Source organism: Hypomesus nipponensis, chromosome 7 (genome assembly GCF_054491055.1).
Source record: "Hypomesus nipponensis isolate SF chromosome 7, ASM5449105v1, whole genome shotgun sequence".
NCBI classification, from domain to species: domain Eukaryota; kingdom Metazoa; phylum Chordata; class Actinopteri; order Osmeriformes; family Osmeridae; genus Hypomesus; species Hypomesus nipponensis.
The window spans coordinates 5,520,291-5,540,827 of record NC_140367.1 but is presented as its reverse complement, the minus strand read 5'-3'; the positions used below and the strand labels follow the sequence as shown (position 1 = coordinate 5,540,827).

The 20,537-nt window shown below is 47.5% G+C and overlaps 2 protein-coding genes across 2 annotated transcripts; one reads left to right on the top strand and one right to left on the bottom strand.

The window, feature by feature from the left end:
• Window positions 1-248: 248 nt before the first annotated feature.
• itih5 (inter-alpha-trypsin inhibitor heavy chain 5) lies at window positions 249-11,266 on the top strand. The gene is made up of 14 exons (XM_084702031.1): window positions 249-459; window positions 563-607; window positions 1,036-1,199; window positions 1,687-1,797; window positions 2,606-2,892; window positions 3,064-3,233; window positions 3,748-3,864; window positions 5,253-5,424; window positions 5,640-5,949; window positions 7,031-7,743; window positions 7,839-7,892; window positions 8,594-8,710; window positions 9,289-9,666; window positions 9,778-11,266. The coding sequence occupies exons 1-14, from the start codon at window positions 328-330 to the stop codon at window positions 10,056-10,058; spliced, it is 3,051 nt and encodes a 1,016-aa protein (XP_084558157.1). The 5' UTR covers window positions 249-327; the 3' UTR covers window positions 10,059-11,266.
• On the bottom strand, window positions 10,807-20,039 carry tmem110l (transmembrane protein 110, like). The gene is made up of 8 exons (XM_084702034.1): window positions 19,623-20,039; window positions 17,925-17,973; window positions 17,677-17,772; window positions 17,271-17,392; window positions 16,167-16,279; window positions 15,379-15,462; window positions 14,487-14,615; window positions 10,807-12,798 (listed from the first exon to the last, which is right to left on the bottom strand). The coding sequence occupies exons 1-8, from the start codon at window positions 19,810-19,812 to the stop codon at window positions 12,679-12,681; spliced, it is 903 nt and encodes a 300-aa protein (XP_084558160.1). The 5' UTR covers window positions 19,813-20,039; the 3' UTR covers window positions 10,807-12,678.
• Between the last annotated feature and the right edge of the window lie 498 nt (window positions 20,040-20,537).

The following is a 20,537-nucleotide window of genomic DNA, read 5'->3' as shown; positions in this document are numbered from 1 at the left end:
ATGCGAGTTTACATCGTTTCTGTTGTTGTCCTTGACACCTGACACTAAGCGCAGGTAATTGATGGGCGATGGAGGGATGCGCTCTGGATATTAGTAGTGCGTCTGTGTGTCCCGTTACAAGCGCTATTTCCCTCAACCTCTACAACGCCACTCAAACGGCAAGGGGGGCTGACATACACCGAGCGTTTATTCGAGGGCGTGCCGCAGCTTGTCCGGTGTCCTCACCCACCTCCTCAGCTACAACTGTGGTCACTAGTCTGATCTAAACGACCCGCAGACAGAGCGCCGCGCACTGGAAATATGCGCCCGTGTTGTTTTTTATTCTAAATGGATATTGAGGTCAAGATGCTGCTTTTCACGCTGCTAACTTTTTTCAGTCCGAGTATACTTGCTCAGTTTGATGATTCTGACCTTGAAGATGATAATTTGTCAGATTTGACAGACTTTGATTTGGATTTAGTGAGTGGTGTTTAAACCAAATTGTCAATAGGTCACACTGTATATACATTGGATGGTTACAACAGACAACTATCCAACACTACTGACAGTTTTCTGTCCTCAGGCTCCACGCAGAGTCCCTCGACAGGTGAAAGCCATGCTTACTAAGGTAAAGTTGAATGAAATGGGGGGCCCTTATGCTTTCAATGTCTTTTGTGCTTCCTCAATTATACGTCACTGTCATAATTCAGTTTTGAGTAAATTGTATTCTATTGTTGATGGGAGGAATGTGTTAAATGTGTCCGAAATGTTCTTCGACAGTTGAGGCAGTTGCAGACGCGTTATGTGAGCCAAAGGAGATGAAGTGTTCTGGATATTTCTCCCAACATCCAGTCCACATTTTTGTAATGAAACTGCAAGCTCGTGATGTTTCATGCTTACTGCGTGGGTGCATATCCGATATGCGGATCAGTAGACGTTGTAGCAATAACAACTTTTTGTAAAAAAAAAAAAAAAGAAAGAAAAAAAATACACTATTTTATGTATCCTACTATCTGCGGTAATCCTGAAATGTGGACACATGTATCTACTATGCAGGAGTCCAAACCACACATCCAGGAGCTTTCAATAAAAACCACTATAATCTCTCGATACGCCTTTACGGCCGTGTCCTGCACCTTGCTCAACCGACACTCCGCTGCCGCGGAGGGCGTCTTCCAGTTCCAGATCCCCGCTGCAGCCTACATATCCAACTTCACCATGTAAGCTGTGCAGCTCACAGGCCGAGGCCGTGGTGCAGATCAATACTATTATTTTTGTAAAGCGATGCAGTTAATAATCTGTAAGGTTATATTATGAAGGCTAATTGTTTATGTGCATTCCACTTTTTAACCAAGTTAGTAAGAACATTTACCCCCATTTGCCCCTCTCAAACTTGCATGGTGGTCGGCCAGTCAATCATTGTGAGGGTTTATGATGGTGTCTGTTGCCATGGGAGAGGTTAACCAGGGGTTGGTGAGATACTGGCAGGTTTTACTCTCTTGTTACCCTGCTACAGCCACCTCTTCTCATTATTTACGGCAGCAGTAAATGGGCATAGAAGAAAATGGCTTAGTAGTCTAAGATTGGTTCTGCAATGGGAACTATTAGCAACAGCAACAAGGGGCCTTTGTGGAAATGACAACAAGTTGTCCTTAATAAGACCATAGCTGTAATTAGCAACCTTTGATTTAACCCTGTAAACCACAGGATAATTGGGGGCCGTGTCTACGCCAGTGATGTCAGACCCAAAGAGAGGAAGGTCAAACAGGAGAAGGGCGGAGAGGCCAAGCCCCCGAACAAGGGGCAGGGAGACCAGAGGTAAGCGTGTGTGTGTGTGTCTGCATGTGTGTGTGTTTGTGGTAAATTGAATGTCTTATTTTTTCTCTTCATGCTGTGCAGTCTGAGGGTTCTAGGGTTATGTTTCTGAGCTTTAGCCTCTTTCTGGCAACATGAACAGGTTAAGTGCCTCCTAAAAATCTTTTCACACAACCCTGGCCACTGAGCCTGTGTGTTGCTGACCACATTTGAGGGGAGCGTGGAATCATGTAATCCCTCCACGGACAAGTCTGTCACATAAATAAGAGACGGAAGAAATGACATGAAGAAATGAGATCATAGGCCAACTTGCCAGACCTAAATTGACTTAAATCAGTGACCTAAAGTGAGCTAAATTCAGTTTCTGATAAATATTACATACCAAGGCAGAAAGGGATAGATAGAAGTGAAATTAGATAGAGATATGGATTGAGAAGGAGTGAAGAGAATGATATTTCTCCTCTGGTATGGAGTCTTTATTGGAGTGGTTCTGGGCGGAAGCTCAGAAGAAACTGTCCTGGCATCCACAGCACTTCCACACTGATGATGTCAGCTGTTGGACTGCATCTTCCAGCACTCCACCTCTCCTCTCGTGCCTCTTCTCTCCTCCTCCATTTCTCCACATCTCCCTCTGCTTCTAATCTGCCCTGATTTCCCCCTTCCTCACTCTGACTCTTATTTTCCCCTCCTTATCCTTCCCCGTGTCCGTTTTCCCTTCCTATATATCCCTTCTCTCCCTTCCTTCCTTCCACCCCCCCCCCCCCCGCTCTACTCCATCCCTCCTTCTTCTCCTCTCTTCCCCACCCACCAGTTCAGAGGCCGAGATGGAGCTGTTCCGGATGGCGGCCAGTATCCCGGGGCGTAACCGGGCGGTCTTCCTGCTGACCTATGAGGAGCTGCTCCAGAGGAGGCTGGGCCGGTACGAGCATGTGACCAGCCTCAGGCCCCTGCAGCTGGTCAGCCGGCTGAGCGTGGACATCACGGTGGTGGAGCACTCCTCCATCACACACCTGGAGGTGCTGCCCTTACGCAACGGCAAGGCCAGCGGGGCTGCGGCCAAGGGGGCTAGCACTAATGCTAAGACGCAGGGCAACACAGGTCTGTCTGACCTTCTCTCCCTACCTCTCTCTTTCTCTCTCTGTCTTATGGTTTCTTTGGTTGGGATCGTCTCGGGGGGGGGGGGGGGGTGTTGATCTAGTTTTTGCAGCCAGCTCAACACAAATACACATCCCCTATTTGTTCTCACACTCTCCTTCTCCCACCCGCCAGGAAATCCCACACCCCCTGTTACCACGGCGATCAAACAAAACAAGAACGTCTGCAAGATCACCTTCAAGCCAAACATTGTGCAACAGGCTCAGATCACCACCAGCGGCATTCTGGGAGACTTTGTAGTGCGCTACGACGTGGAGCGGGAGATGGGGATAGGAGACATTCAGGTCGGCTATCTGGATTTCAAACTCACTCCCATCTCTCTCTCTCTCTTGCACACTTGCAAACACTCACACACTCTCCTGTCTGTGTGAATAATTGTATCACACCGTGGAAAAAGCCTGTCTACACACAATAGATCAAACATGTCAGGCCATGTAGATCTCCGTTTCACAGCTATAAAGAAAATATCATGCTTTGAATTAGGGTTCAAACACACAGATGCACATATCTTTGTTATGCACACATCCAACCACACGCAATTGATTTCCCAGACCTGTGAGAGCCTCTTCTCCTGGGCTAGACTGCAGTCCAACCAGCCCCCACATGTTCCAGCCCCCTCAACCCTGTGTGGGCGGAGCATGTTTTTATGCTCAAACATGGCTGCTGAATCATCGATATCCACTACAAAGTCTGTATCCTGGATGTGTAGGCAGCTGTGTTCTGAATCTTTCACTTTTACCCCAAGATGTAAGTCACATCCCAGTCTATCCTCTCTCTTTCTTTGTCTGTCTTCACTAGGTTCTCAACGGCCATTTCGTCCACTATTTTGCGCCCAAAGACCTGCCGGCGGTCCCTAAGAATGTGGTGTTTGTCATTGACACCAGCGCCTCCATGGTCGGCACTAAGATAAGACAGGTAAACCGCTCGCGCTCCAGTACATTTTTGGAGTCAATTCACGGTCATGTCCAACCATACTCTGGGCAAACAGCCAATGTGTGGATGGAATCAGTAAAATATTTCCTCAATGCAGGTGTTTGTGAATTTCCAGGCAGTTGACTCAAGTTTCAGTTTTGTCGTGCAAAGTTTGATTGAGCTTGTCCTTGGAGATCAGAACCAGAGTACCGGAGAGTGGACCTGAGCCCTCTCTGGGGTCATCCTCCACTTGGGGATGGGATTACCGGAGCTTCTCGTGTGTGTGGGTGACTGCATGAGAATCCCCAAGCCATAGACAGACCCCAGCTGTTGCAGGACTGACACCAGTTCCAAACAGACCAGAGAGAAGATGGAATAGGAGAGAGAGAAAGAGAGAGAGAGAGAGAGAGAGAGAGAGAGAGAGAGAGAGAGAGAGAGAGAGAGAGAGAGAGAGAGAGAGAGAGACAACAGTGTGGGCTGAAGTGAAGACGTGTTGAATCGAGAGAAGGAGGGAGAGTCAGTAGCTCTGGAGTAATGGAACTCTCAGGATGACGTCATGATCCTTAGCTCCGCCCCCCCACCACTCCACCATCCCACGCCTTGGCCCACTGGACTTCAGTGCAGAGAACAACACGAGCGCTTTGATCTCCCTCTACAATAGAGGGCTCAGTCTGACTCTGTCTGTCCTGACCCCCCCACCCCGCAGCCTATCAGCTGTCATCTGGTAGCCCCCCCCTCCCCATCCTCTCCATCACACCCACATGGATGTTCTCGAATACTTCAGTTTTGATTCGTTATGAGCCTGTGCAGTTAAGTGTGAAGTAAAATAGTTCCAACTGTATGTGCCTTGTGTGTATGTGTACTGCTTGTGTGTGTTAGGTCACGTGTGCTTCTATTTTTATAATATTTATTTCACCTTTATTTAGCCAGGTAGGCTAGTTGAGAACAAGTTCTCATTTACAACTGCGACCTGGCCAAGATACAACATAGCAATAAGACACAAACAACAGAGTTTCACATAGAATAAACAAGCATAATAAGCACAGTAATTACAAATAAAACTGTTTAACACTGAGGATAAAAGTGCAGGTATAAATACTGAAGTGCAAAGGAGCAAGATTAAAGAAATAAATCAATACACTATTGGGATGAGGTAGATAGATGGGCTGTGTACAAGTGCAGTGATCTGTGAGCTGCTCTGACGGGGATGACGATGGATTGATTAGTGTCTCTCCCTGATGGGGAATGGTTTGGGAATAGTATATACAATCTGACTGATGAACACGTCTGACAATGACAAATATATTTGATCAACTGCTGGGGGGAACACAATTCATCTGTATTATCTTTCTCTCCCCCCCCCTCTCTCTGTGCTCCTCTCTCTCTCTCAGACTAAAGAGGCCTTGTTCACCATCCTGAGGGACCTGCGTCCAGGTGACCACTTTAACTTTGTCAGCTTCTCCAACCGCATCAAGGTGTGGAAGCCCAAATCCCTCGTTCCGGTCACGCCCCTTAACGTCAGAGACGCCAAGAAGTTCATTTACATGCTCACACCTACTGGAGGTGAGGGCCTTTTCTGACTCATGCTCTCTCGCCCAGTCTGTCTACTGCATCGAATATACCTGCAATTACTATTCACTTTTTTTCACATATTTTTTTCATGAAGGGAACTTGTTGGCTCATTGTCAATCTTCAATAATACGTTCTGTATTCTTTGTGAGCAACACTTTCATGGTGCAGTAAACACGTTTGCCATCCCATCACTCCTTCTTCACCAGGCACGGATATCAACAGCGCCATGCAGACGGGCTCCTCGTTACTAAGCGACTACCTGTCCACGTCGGAGGCCGGTCAGAACAGCGTGTCGCTGATCATCTTCCTGACGGACGGCCGACCCACGGTGGGCGTGCTGGAGTCACCCCTCATCCTGGGGAACGCGCGCGCCGCCGTGAGGGGGAGCTCCTGTGTGTTCACCATCGGCCTGGGGAACGACCTGGACTTCCGTCTGCTGGAGCGCCTGGCCCTGGAGAACTGTGGCATGAGCAGGCGCATTCACGAGGACGCCGACGCCAGCGCTATGCTCAAAGGGTTCGTCTGAGTGCATGTGTCTCTGTGTGTCTGTCTCTGAGTGTCTGTCTGTGTGTGCATGTGTCTCTGTGTGTCTGTGTATGTCTGTGTGTGTCTATGTGTGTCTGTGTCTGTGTATGTGTGTGTGTGTGTGTGTGTGTGTGTGTGTGTGTGTCTGGGGCTGTCTTGTGTTACTCTCCTGCATATTGATTGCCATCTCATTTAATCTGTGACTTGGATAGAAGTGAATCAGTTCCGATCACTGCTCCTTTTCTGTCCTGGAGTCTATACATGAAATTTGCTAATCCCTCTCTCGGCTCCCTCTTCATCATCTTCCTCTCCTTGTCACTCATCATGCTAAGCTGGCTAAGGGGGAAAATGCAACGGCGCTGACAACAGACCTTTTTAATCAACCAGGACCTCTGACAACTAGCAGCTTAAACGTCTTTCTGTCTCTCACACACACACACACAAACACACACACACACACACTCACACAAACACATGCACATACGGGGATAGACAAAGGTCTCTTGCCTCTCAAACCTAACTTCCTCGGTAATTCCCACACACACACTTAGCTGTTTGTTTAGTCCTGGAGGAATGTGTGTGTTGTTGGGAAACGTCTGTCTGAGTGTGTCTCAGGGTTAATAGACGGACTCTGGAGATAATAGCACAGGTTGCTCTGGCCTGAGTACTGTGTTCCAGACAGGAGGGGGTTTGCTGTGGTCTAACGCTGGCTCAGGGGCCCAGCAGCATGCAAACACACACGTGTCCTGCACACACTCAACAATCCTCTCCCATGCAAGCCTGGTTGTTGGTTTATTTGAGACTGTCCACTCTTGAGGATATCCAAGCAAAAACACAAAATGCTGTGTGTCATTTTTTAAATGAGTGGCTAGAAGGGGAAAAACGCCTCAGGATATCTCTCTCTCTCTCTCTCTCTCTCTCTTTCTCACTCTCTCTCTCTCTCTCTCTCTCTCTCTCTCTCTCTCTCTCTCTCTCTCTCTCTCTCTCTCTCTCTCTCTCTCTCACGCTCACTCTCTCTATCTCTCTCTCACTCTCTCTTCATCTCTGTCACTCACTCTCTCTATCTCTCTAGGTTCTACGATGAGATAGGCACCCCTCTGCTCTCCGACATCAGGATCAACTACCCCGAGGACTCTGTGCAGTACGTCACACAACACCTCTTCAGCAACTACTTCAACGGTTCAGAAATTGTCATCGCCGGCAAACTCACCAATCAGAGCGCAGAATCCCTCCACGTTCAGGTCACGGCCAGCAGCAGCGACAAGAGCATCATCCTGGAGACTGACGTGCCGCTACGGCAACGGGAGGTGGAGACGGAGAAGCATGTGAAGATGGCGGCGGAGGTGGGGGTGAAGGCGGGGGCGGAGGGCGGGGTGAAGGCGGAGACGGGGGCGGTGGGGATAACCGACAGCGTGGGGTCACTGGCAGAAGACTTTGTGGAGCGTGTGTGGGGTTTCCTGAGTGTGAAGGAGGGGCTGCGCGGCCGACTGCGGAGTCAGACCAGCGCGGAGAGGGAGGGGCACACCCAGCAGGCCACTAACCTGTCGGTGGCGTACCACTTCCTGACTCCCCTCACCAGCCTGGTGGTGGAGAAACCTCAGGTCCTCCCTGATGGCACCATGGCTGGCCCTGACCCCACCCCCATCCCCGGCCCCATCCCAGACACTGACAAGGCCTCCTCGGCCAATGAGCTGTCAGAGGACTCTGAGGTAGACACGTCCCAGAGCCTCCACAGGAACGAGAACCAGTCTGGCCGACAGGCTTCCGGTGTCGCCAAGACGACGGGTGAGGCTTGTGGCCTGATCTGACCTCGGGTTGTTATTGGATGATGTAGTGTAAAACAACAAGGTACAATGTCATTTACTGTGTTGTTTCTACAGGTCAAGTCCAGAAGAAGCCAGTCAAAAAATCCATTACACTCTCCAGAACATCAGGTAATTGATCTGAGAGAGAATATGTACTGTTCACATAGTCTCTTCTTTCCCTCTTTCTCTCTCTCCCCGTGGCCCTGTAATTTAGGCGCTCTTCAGACAGTCATGATCACAGTAGGAGATGCCTCTGAACCTGGCAGAAGAGTGTACAGGGTCTATTTGAAATACCAGCACTGGGACTGGCGGCAATTATAAACACAAACACACAGTTAGGAAGTGGGGTGGGGGAATGTGTGAGACTGAGAGAAAAAAGACTGTGTGTGTGTGTGTGTGTTCCAGTAAAAGGAGAACTGTGAGATCATCATCAGAGGCAGGGAGGGCTAATAACCCCATCATTACCATGGCTCTCATTTGCACCCTCCTCTTCAGTTCTCTCTTCCCATCCTCCCATCTGCTACAGACTTCTCATCTCTGATCACATGATAGCTCTGCTATCAGATGGAACACAGGGAATGTCACATGTTCTAGACACGAAGATGATTGCACATGCTGAAACGTATTGTTCCTCTCGTGGAATTATCTTCCTGACTGCCTTCCTCACTCACTAACAAGCATTGTAGTGGAGGTGCTTTTGAGACTGGGGGCTGCGCTGTGCAGCTCCCAACAGCCAACTACGCCTCAGTCACCCAGCAGTACTGCACTGCTGGGTTTCCACCCCCCCTTCTTTGACCTCACTTCCCCCTGTATGTCCCTGTCTTCCACAGCGGATGGTGACCCCCACTTTGTGGTGGAGTTCCCCCTCAGTAAAGTGGCGGTGTGCTTCAACATCAACGGAGAACCGGGACACATCCTCCGCCTTGTGTCCGACCACAGGCACTCTGGTACAAGTCAGCTCTGCTCTGATCTACTATTCTCTGATCTACTCTGATCTGCTCTGATCTACTCTGATCTGCTCTGATCTACTCTGATCTACTCTGATCTACTCTGATCTGCTCTGATCTATTCTGATCTGCTCTACTCTGATCTATTCTGCTCTGATCTACTCTGATCTACTCTGGCTGATCTACTCTGATCTGCTCTGATCTGATCTGCTCTGATCTGCTCTGATCTGCTCTGATCTACTCTGATCTGCTCTGATCTACTCTACTCTGACCTACTCTGATCGGCTCTACTCTGATCTGCTCTACTCTTATCTACTCTGATATACTCTGATCTGCTCTACTCTGCTCTACTCTACTCTACTCTGCTCTGCTCTACTCTACTCTACTCTACTCTACTCTACTCTACTCTACTCTACTCTACTCTACTCTGCTCTGCTCTACTCTGATCTACTCTTCTCCCCTCCTCTCTCCCCCTCAGACTCATTCACAGATCCAAGAACAACAAAATTAACATTCAGTCTTCACTACCTTAAAGTTCTAGGATCCATTCAGATGACCGATTGTGTGTCTGCGTCTAGGTGTGACGGTGAACGGTGCGCTGATCGGAGCGCCGGCTCCAGCGGGTAGTCACAAGCAGCAGCGCACCTACTTCAGCACCATCACCATCGTGGTGAAGCAGCCCAGCCACGCATACATCGAAATCACCCCAAAGAAGGTGATCCTGGACGGACGGGACCGCATGATCCTGCCCTGCGACACCACCGTCTCTGTGGAGAGTGGCGGGCTGGCGGTGGCCATCATGGGGAAAGCCAACGTGACAGTGACCATAGGGGGAACCATCAGTTTTGTCATCCTGGTGCACCAGTATAAGAACCCAGCACCCTACCAGAGAGACCATCTGGGCTTCTACATCTCCCAGAGCAAGGGCTTGTCTCCCAGCTGCCATGGACTGCTGGGTAGGAGCCACACATCGTTAGTAGTATAGTTGGGGAGGTGCTAGAGGTTGCAGATGTGTTTTGTGTGGTTGTATATACTGTAACTCTGACCCTGTTTCAATTTCCTTCCAGGTCAGTTCTTATTTGAGGAAGTGAGCCTGGCAGAGCTTCCTGTCAACGGTACATCGCCAGGAGTGTCAACTGTCCTGAAGGTCAAAGGTCGCTCGGTGCCCGTGGTCCAAAAGACCAGGCGCATCTACAGCGGGACGCAGAGTGTGGACTGCTGGTTCGCCAGAAACAACGCCGCCAAGCTCATTGATGGCGAATACGAGAACTATGTGGCGTCACATCTGTTTGACACCGGGGAGTGGGCCCACGGAGATTATGGAAATGGACCTGTCCCACAAACATGAACTGCAGCACTGGCTGGACACCCCCCCTTCTCAAACACAGCCTCATTACACTATTGTCTTTAAACCCCACCCCTTTACTCCAAACATCTTGTCTCATGCACAACCACCTTTCTACCAAGCCAGCCATCTGCTTTTCTCAAGTACATCTTAATCAAATCTCCATCATCAATACTGTTGAGTATATTTTTTTACTATTTTCTAATCTATGTAATAAGGACTTTGATGTGTATCATTTTATACTCAATGTGTACTTATAAATAACATTTAGTACTTTGTAAATATAACCAAGCAGGCAACACCTGCTTATGATGTAGAGACAAACCGCGTTGTCGAATGCAGCTCAATGGAGTTTTCCTAAGGGTGTCACATTAGCAAAGGCCTTATCCAAATACCACAAGAGTTTCCCAATATTCTGTAACAAGCTGTCTGTACTCCCACATAGAACAAACATGTAAACCATGTTGGAGATCATGAAAGTGGAGACACCGCTCAGGATCACACCTGGTCAAACCTGGTCCAACCCCTGTAACTAACCCCCTCCTCCGTCCCACCACCAATAACTGGCCTCCTCCTGGCCTCCCCGGCCCTATACCTGCCTCCCCCTCCCCCTCCCCCTCCCCACTCCCCTGTCATCAGCTGGGGGTCACAGGGCTTCTGGCCCCGCCTCCACAGGTGTGCTGCTGGCCTCAGGTGTCCGTCAGCACCCCGAGAGGCCAGGCCACCACAGGAATTCACCTCTCCACCCTGGTTCATGTATCAACAGCTTTATTTGTAGTATAAAGAGATGACAATCATATCAATGTTATAATAACAAAATGGTCCAAAGATGGCAGCTATAATGTTCTCATATTATCGCACGGAAGTTATCATATTTCATACATAACTCATGATTCTGTTTGTACAAACGTGAGAAACTGGAATAATACAAAAATGTTTTTAAAAAAAAATACAAAAAATTGATAACAGATTAGTTAGAAATCACCAAGTGTAAACATTGTGTAGTGGTACTAGTCCTCACATTAATGGTTCTAAATCCAAACAGAACACCTAACAGAAATTAATGGACCAAAATTTTACAAACACATAACAAAGATAGTGGTACTTGGATTGAAGCACAAACTGTTTTACATTCACAAAAATTGTCATGCATTAATCTATGGGATACAAAAATAAACACTTTGGGTTTTTCAGATGAATCCTGAACAGTCTGTCTCTCACCGAGTGAGTACTGTATTGGCAAAAACCCATGAGATCATTCTGTGGTATCAATTCCTTCCATATTTCACAACCGATCACACTTTTAAGTCTATACATTGAAGTGTGTAAAGTACACACAAAACTAATAAATACATCAGATAACTCAAGTTTTAATAAATATTTTGGTCCACACTCCATTGTGCATTGCAGAAACACATATCTCTTTGATCAAATTGTTGAATAAATCCCAAACCATCCCAGATTCAGGAATATAAAGTCAGATGGTCCCTTATATTTCCCCACCTGCAGAAATAACCCATTGAGGACCACGTTTGCAAGTGTGTCTGTTAGAAATATCTTCTCTCTAAGTTCACTGACCTAAAGGAACATAGGAGAAAGCAATGGCTGACACCTATCCTACGAGGGTACTTGACTGTGGTGAGAGAGAAGCTAGATGTTGACACAGTGTACTAGGCCCCAGGCCACCCATGTTAGAGAAATTACAGACCATTTAAAAGGAAGTAAGGTTGGGTTTGAAGACATTCATCCTCTTAAAAAGAAAATTAAATTACCACAGTATTCATCTAACGATCTTGTGGTCTTTGGAAGAGGATACGTTTTGAAGGAGCTCTTCAGAAATCATCTTTGCCTCCAAAATCCCCTGGTCTACTGTACATTGACAGATGTCCCCCTGGTTTACTGTATGTGGACAGATGTCCTCCTGGTCTACTGTAAATGGACAGATGTCCTCCTGGTTTACTGTAAGTGGACACATGTCCTCCTGGTCTACTGTAAGTGGACAGACATCCCCCTGGTCTACTGTAAGTGGACAGACGTCCCCCTGGTCTACTGTAAATGGACAGATGTCCTCCTGGTTTACTGTACGTGGACACATGTCCCCCTGGTCTACTGTAAGTGGACAGATGTTCCCCTGGTTTACTGTATGTGGACAGATGTCCCCCTGGTCTACTGTAAATGGACAGATGTCCCCCTGGTTTACTGTATGTGGACAGATGTCCCCCTGGTCTACTGTAAATGGACAGATGTCCTCCTGGTCTACTGTAAGTGGACAGATGTCCCCCTGGTTTACTGTATGTGGACAGATGTAAATGGACAGAGGTTCAGATCAACAGGCATAGTGCAAACTTCCCAAGGATGTCTGACAGGCAAAAACAGCATGTCACACTGCATGTGTAAGATACCATGATGCATGGTTAGACCTGAACATGAACTTGAGTACATCCATGCTGATCTGTCAATGCAGAGGGACTTGTGTCCCAGCTCTGTAACCTGAGTGAGAAGATTCACCCCTAAATGGTCAACTGGCAATGAAACAACACTGCTGGACGGGGTTTGTCTGTGCTTAGTACTGCGTGTGTGTGTGTGTGTGTGTGTGTGTGTGTGGGGGGGGGGGGTTCCAGGGCTACACCTCCACCCAGCCTGGTACCATACACCCTCCCTGGGGGGTTAAGTAGGAGTCTTGTCTGAGACCTGCCTCTTCCTCAGATGGGTCTTCTGTGTCTGTGTCTAACGTCAGCAGGACCTGGACAGGAGAGAGGCACAGGTCAATGGACGTGAACACACACACACCAACACTCTACAATTTGAGACAATCAGAGAGCACAGACACACAGCGGTTTTCAGCCATGGCAGGTGTCTGAATACTTCAATTCCCTCACTCTAAAGTTGTAAAACTACATTCCCCATGTGGAATATTCTCCAGACTGCCCAGTTCCACAGACAGAATTCCATAACACCATAATGTTTATGGCATCATAAAAGGCTTGTATGTAGAGACGAGACAGGGCTGGAGAACATGTGGATAAGATGAGGAGGAGATTCAGGGTTTGCTAGAAAGAGAGCTCAGCTCGTCCGCACCTTCACATATCTACTGTCGCACGTACACACACACTAACTATGACTCAATCAGGCTGACCTTGGGACATATTAGGGCCAAATCTGACCACACTGTATGTTACACCCTCTTCCCCAACACTGTCCTCATCAATGCCTCTCTCTCTGGCTCGTCCTTCCTCCTCCACTCTGCTCTGCTTTCCATAACATCAGTGCATGGAAACCAATGCCAAATGTCACTATTATTCACATCATGAAGGGGTGATTTGTGAGCACTTGGCAGAGGACCAGGGGAAAAGAGAGAAACAGAGCGAGAAGGAATAGTCCGGATCGCAAAAAAAAAAATATGCCCGCTTGTCACAGTCAACGATTCCACAGAGTGAAAGGTCATACTAGATATTAGTCATACTAGATATTGTGTGTGTGAGTGCATGTGTGTATTAGAAAGTATAGGCTAATGGAACACACTGACTGGCGTCTGTGTAGGGGGCCAGTTCTCTGATTCTACACATCACAAGGAGAGCTCTGTTACACAGGCTGAGAGAGTACTGAGCCCTGGCCTCATGCCCCCCCCGTCAGGCCGACAACACCGCACATATTCCACACAGGACAGCACCAACCAGAGACATTTGACTGATCCCACACTGACACAATACAGGTCACCCTTTAGCATGCACTGCACCCAAACATCAGACTGCACAGTCAACCCAGTATGAGGTCAAACCAGAACTCGGCACCTCTAAAAGTAATCTTGCAAGATAGTTTCACATTTGTCATGACAACTTGTGTAGCTGAGAATGATTTTTCCAATACTTTATGGAGTGACTCACATTACACGGCCTAATCTTATACACAAGGGGCGTGAAACTGGACCATACTGAAAAAATACCACAAATGACTGAGAGAAATAGAGGGGAGACCAAATAAAGGAGGGTGGGCACCCTGAAAGAACAGGTGCAGACGGGCCGAAACACTGTGGAAAACACATTAGCATCACAGTTCACGCGCACGCGCACACGCACACGCGCGCACACACACACACACACACACACACACCCTCTCTCTTCTGTTTCCATAAACATGATGAGGGAGGCCTTCATCCACACCCCATAGGGATCTGCAGAGTTCTGGGGATGTTTGGTGGGAAAGGAACAGTCGTACCCCAGGGATTTCAATGTTTGGATCATCGAATGCAATCCCCTCGTGCGACAGTGATGCAGTGGCACGTATAACAGCTGGAGCAATCTGTAGTCTCTTATGATTAACATGCTGCGAAAGACCAATTATTGAACTACAAATCCCTACAGCTCCTTCATTTCAGAGTACTTGGTGCCAGGTCTTTACTACCTGGTCAATGAGGTCAGTGTTAGTTCCTACCCTTGACTCCTCATCGGTAACCCACGGCGATCCTTCAGCTTTCTCCAGGGATCCACAGTTGTCGTCCAGGCTCTTCAGGCTCTTGTACTTCCTCATCATCAGACTGTCCACCACCCAGAACATGATGGACTGCAGGGGGCGCCACAGAGCAAGGCAATCACACATACAGAACTGTGTACAGGCCCTTCAGGCACAACACTAGAACACTACATGTAAAAAGAAACAGATTACTGAAATACTGTAAAAAAATGGATATCCTTATTTTGTACCTTCTTAATGCATTATTTGTTTGTCTCTTTGGATTAGAGCATCTGTTCAATGACTAAAATTGTTGAATGTAAAACTGCAAGAGAGCAGTGTGTGAGCGCAGTGTGTGAGCGCAGTGTGTGAGCGCAGTGTGTGAGCGCAGTGTGTGAGCGCAGTGTGTGAGCGCAGTGTGTGAGCGCAGTGTGTGAGCGAGCAGTGTGTGAGCGAGCAGTGTGTGAGCGAGCAGTGTGTGAGCGAGCAGTGTGTGAGCGAGCAGTGTGTGAGCGAGCAGTGTGTGAGCGAGCAGTGTGTGAGCGAGCAGTGTGTGAGCGCAGTGTGTGAGCGCAGTGTGTGAGCGCAGTGTGTGAGCGCAGTGTGTGAGCGAGCAGTGTGTGAGCGAGCAGTGTGTGAGCGAGCAGTGTGTGAGCGAGCAGTGTGTGAGCGCAGTGTGTGAGAGAGCAGTGTGTGAGAGCAGTGTGTGAGCGCAGTGTGTGAGCGCAGTGTGTGAGCGCAGTGTGTGAGCGCAGTGTGTGAGCGCAGTGTGTGAGCGCAGTGTGTGAGAGAGCAGTGTGTGAGAGAGCAGTGTGTGAGAGAGCAGTGTGTGAGAGAGCAGTGTGTGATCGCAGTGCGGCGGTATGACCCTCACGTTGACAATGAAGGGTACCACGAGCATGACCAGCAGCAGCTCCATCTGGGGGCTGGGGATGTAGTCCAGCAACACTTCCTGCAGCTGGGGCAGCAGCGCAGCGTTAAACACACACACACACACACACACACACACACACACACACAGAGAGAGGGGGAAAGTCCAATGTAGTTTGTCCCATACAAATGAAACACAATGTTATTAGCAGTTTGTGTTCGTACACAAACACCCTCTCTCCAGGAGAAATAATACCATCCCCCCTGCTCAAAAATAAGTCATAAACCAAAGAAATATACAAAAGGATGTATAGGGAAAACTAAGCTACGACTACAGGGAGAAGTTAAGAAGGGAGCTGTGGGCCCAACAAGCCCCTCGTATCTGAGGAATGCAGGACTGAAGAGACTGCTGCTGCAGGTCCAAATAAACAAACAAGATCCAGTCCCTAAGACACGCACAAACAATCGGGGGCGCCAGATCGCTCAGAGGCTGCATTACATTAACTCTGCTGCACGTTCCCACTGGAATCAGAGACAACACTCTTTGTTCTCCAGAAAACCTTTTCATCCCCTCTCCTCTGGGTTTGGCCTGTGCTTTTTTGCTGACTTTCATATCTCACAGGAGCAAATACTTTCAAATGATTAGCAGAAGCAGAGAAACAAGGGGAACACAAAAGACAGATTTCCTCTGTCCTGAGCACCCAGCATTATGGCTAGGCTGTATTTAGAAGCAGTCAATCCTATCAGGGTTAGGGTCAGTCGGGGGGGGGGGGGGGCAGGGTGTGCACTCACCTTTGTCCAACCGGGGATGAGGAGCACCACACTGACCATGCTCTTCTCCAGCACCATGATGAGCAGGTAGACACAACACTGGCCAAGCCATGCTGCAGCCTGGGGTGGGTCCCCTAGACACACACACACATCACAAAGGGTCACGACCGAGGTCTAACCCACACACATACACATATAGGCTGACCAGACCATATAGGGTTCTGGTTAGGGAGGACATGCAGCAAGTCTGGATGGGTGACATGAATTTCAAAACACAGAAGCTCAGTGTGCTCATCTAAACCGGTCTCAGGTGCACTGTTGCATTTCTCTGTCATCACAGCATACACATAAAGGGACAAGAGTCTGTCATTAACACACACACACACTCCACCTGGGAACAAGATGGAGGAGCGGGTGAGAGGGGAAAGAGAGCAGGAAAATGAGGACAGGGGGAGAGAGAAAATGAGCAGGGGATGAAGAGGGCAGAGAAACAAGGACCAATAACTTTAAGCAGAAATCCCAGTGATAAAGATAACAGACACTGCAGCAGACATTTGGGGAAAAGGTGAACAGAAGTGGAGATTTGTAAAACTAAACTCCACACGACCAGTGGCTAAAGCACAGCTGTATTTCTAATCTCTTTAAATAATCAATGGAAAATTCATGACCAACTTGGCCTCTGTGCAAATCAAAAATTTACCACAAGGCAAAAAAGTATTTTTGCAGATGATCGTCATTTCAATGTTGTGTCGGTTTCATGTGCTTCATATAAAACCAGCAACTGTGGAACCATTGAACAAGCGGAGTGACGGGCTCCAACCTCTCTGAGGCCATCACAGTCCCCCCCCCCCCCCCCCAACGTTCTTTTAGTAGCTGGAGGTTCTCCCCCCTCTCCCTCTCCCTCATTTTCTGTCTTTCTGTCTAGCTAAACCAACAGCGGCCCCTAGTGGTGAAATACAGTACAGCCTGTGTTTATGAGGTCCAATGTTAAAGAACCTGTCAAGATCTCCCTGCCATCACAGCTGGCAGTGCAGCACAGCCACAGGTGGCTCCCAGTCCCTCTGGCCCCTGGCTGACCCCCACCCGTCTGTCACGGCCCCGAGCCCGCAGATGTTTCCTGCTCACCGTATTCTCCAAAGATGAGCAGCGTGTACTGCTTGTGCTCCACCACCTTCGACACCACCTTCACCCCCGCCCAGATCACCAGCATCCCCAGGGTAGCATCCAGGAGGAAGTTCATCAGATACCTGGTGAGACCAATCGCACCACAGCACATTCAGCACAGGGCATGGGGGATTATACATTTACATTTAGTCATTTAGCAGACGCTCTTATCCAGAGCGACTTACAGTAAGTACAGGGACATTCCCCCCCCAAGGACACAACATAATTTGGCACACCCGGGAATCGAACTGGCGACCTTCAGATTACTAGCCCGATTCCCTAACCGCTCAGCCACCTGACTCTCCCACCTAATTATAATAGGTGGAGCCATTAAGAGACTGACACAATCATCCAATCGGGTACTTACAAGGAGCAGGAGTCCTCCTCAGTGAGGGTGGAGAGGAAAACGTTGGCGAAGTGGATGAACAGAGCCCCGATAGCTTGCTTGGACGTGTCGAAGAACCTGCAACGTGGGTAAAGTAGAAAAGAGTACCCAGATGCCAACTGTTAAAACTATGTGGACCCACACCACTTGAAGGGGAGTGGAGACCGGGTGTTTGATCTTGAAGCACAAAGTTGTCATAAAAGTTAAGGATGAGAACAGAAGCATCTCACCAGATCCTCCAAGGTCTTCTGATCCCTACAGGCTCCCGGAACCTCTTCACTAGAGACACAGAGAGAGATGACAGTTTGGAAAAATACTATTTTTGTGAAGAGGGCATGAGCATGGCCTGTGGGCAGACTGAGCATTAGCACATTCTGGCTTTAGGACAGAGAGAAGTTATAAAGAGAGAGCAGAGAGGAACACTTCTGTGGTGGATCAAAAGGGCCCTCATTCCTGTAGCCGCTGGTCTAGCTCCGGGCTAAGATACACATATTGTTATCCAGTTTAACACACGCTCTGACATGTGAGGCTGTGACAGCCCGTGTGAAAACCTTATTGACAGGAAGATGTACCACACTGACTCGGTTTGGTCATAAATTGACCACAAGGCAGGAAGGCTCTTTGGTCTGTGTCTTAAATGGGAGGTAAACCAAGCTGTATTTTCAACAATTACATTTTCAGAATGTTTTCCACTGCAAGAGTTTGGCTGACAAGGTGGGGTGAATGGTCATTCAATGAGAGGAAGTCCCCAAAAATAGCAAGGAGGAAGAGAATTATAAACAAACATGGCTGCCCTTTGGCAAGGAGAGGGTTGGAAAGGTCTTGGTGTAAACCGTATGGTGTCTCTGTATACCAGCATTATTTTTGGACTGATTGGATTGTGGTTTCCCAGTAGCATATTTTAATATATGGTCTGTAACATAATGTGACATCCAGGGGACATACACCCATAGGCACTGTAGACGGTAGACGCAAACTGTCGGTTGACTATTGATCTTTTTGCTAATAAGTAACAGTTTGGAGGTTGCTGGACCAATGACTCTCTATACTCACCTTTAGAATCTGATCCCATGTTGAGATTCTTCCCTTTTTAACACGTATATACATTTGAGCCCCACAAAACCAGCAGGTCACTGGTGGCAGAGAACCTGGTATTCTTTACTGTTTCATCTTACTACATCCTCTTTACCAAAACTAACCCGTAACACAGGATTCAACCCCCCTTTTTAAAACACTTCCACAATTGCTCATTTGCCATTCTGTCCAGTTTTCCTGGCATCATTTTGTACCTTTTCACATTTCCAAATGTCAAATAGTCAAACGATGGCGACATGGCTCCACTGAAGGTTGTAATAAGGATATACAGTAGAGTGTGCAAGTAATTATTTAAAGAAAAGACTAATAGTAGATGACAGTGATATAGCTTTAACCATGACACTGAAAACACGCTGAAACGCAACACTACATTGGTTAGAAAAGTAAAATAAAATCTACACTGAATAAGTTTGAGTAAATATGGATGAGACTAAATTCTGACAATGCTCCATAGTTTTCTGACAGATGAACAAACCAGTGGCTAAATCCATGTCAACAATTGTTATGTTAAAGAAGTACGAAATTATTACTGTCATAGAGGTCTAAGCATAACTGGCTGTAATTTAAGCCAACGGTTACACTTCTATTTCATAATTAATTAACTCAAATTAATGACTTGCAATCATTTCTAAACGCAGGCTGTGAATGCCTAAGGGAAAAAAAGAAATGCAGCCACGTGGGATTGGGGGTCCCCTTTAAATATGTTTACATAGTTTCTGTGTACGTGTAACACGGCAGTTTGAATCTGTAAAAGTAAGGCAACTGAATTATCTACATTCAAGCACTCTGAAACATTGTTTCCGTAGTGAGCTATTGTGGAATTGCATACTTACGCATTAAAGTGCTGAAAGCCACTACAGCGAGCAGTCCCTGGATCAATACGCCGAATCTGTCGGTGAGAGCTCCGTTGTCGCATCCGTGGGGATTTGCCTTTGTAATGTCAGACATGTTCGACATTTCAAACACGCCACTGTTAAACAGTCTTTTCACCAAAAATATACCGTCGTACCCGTGCATGTCCATGTCGGAGAAAATTTAAAATCAATCTCTGACAAAGGGTGCAGGGCGCTTTCTCTGTTGTAAATGTTAGTTTCCTTCGAAAATGGACATGCATCAAACTGATAACAAAAAACGATGCCCCTTTTTATAAATAGGCCTACGATAAGTTGATAATGCTTTATCCAAGAAACTTTGACGGAGGTCTGAAACGGCGTTCTGTTGTCAGCCTAACATCCATGTTCAAAACAACGACTGCATGCGGGGCTCTGACGTCACCTCCTGCTAATGAATTCTTTCGATCGGTGTGAATACAACGGTCTTTGTTCCTTTTGTTTGTGACTGATCATGTGCGCTCGTGTCACCACAGCAGGGAGCAGATGCTAAAGGAATGGAAAATAATGCAACTAATCGAATTCCTCTGTATCAATAATTAAGTCAATTATCTTTTCAATTTTCGATTGTTGTAGCCACGTTGAAAGACTCATAGGCCAGTTGAATACTAAATGCCTGTTGTAGGATAATGTATTTGTAGGAAATGATTATGCTAATTGCAGAAACTAAAATATTTGACACAGTTTAATTACTTAGACCATTGTAAAACATATTGAGCTTGGTTTTGGAGGGCGGCCTACTTGGAAGGTTCTCGATTGTTCCTTCCCATGCCTAATTTCCAGGCCGTTCTTAAAGCCGAAACCATAGTGCCCAATGGAAAACATGCTTTGTTTCAACATAGATTATTTTGATTACAC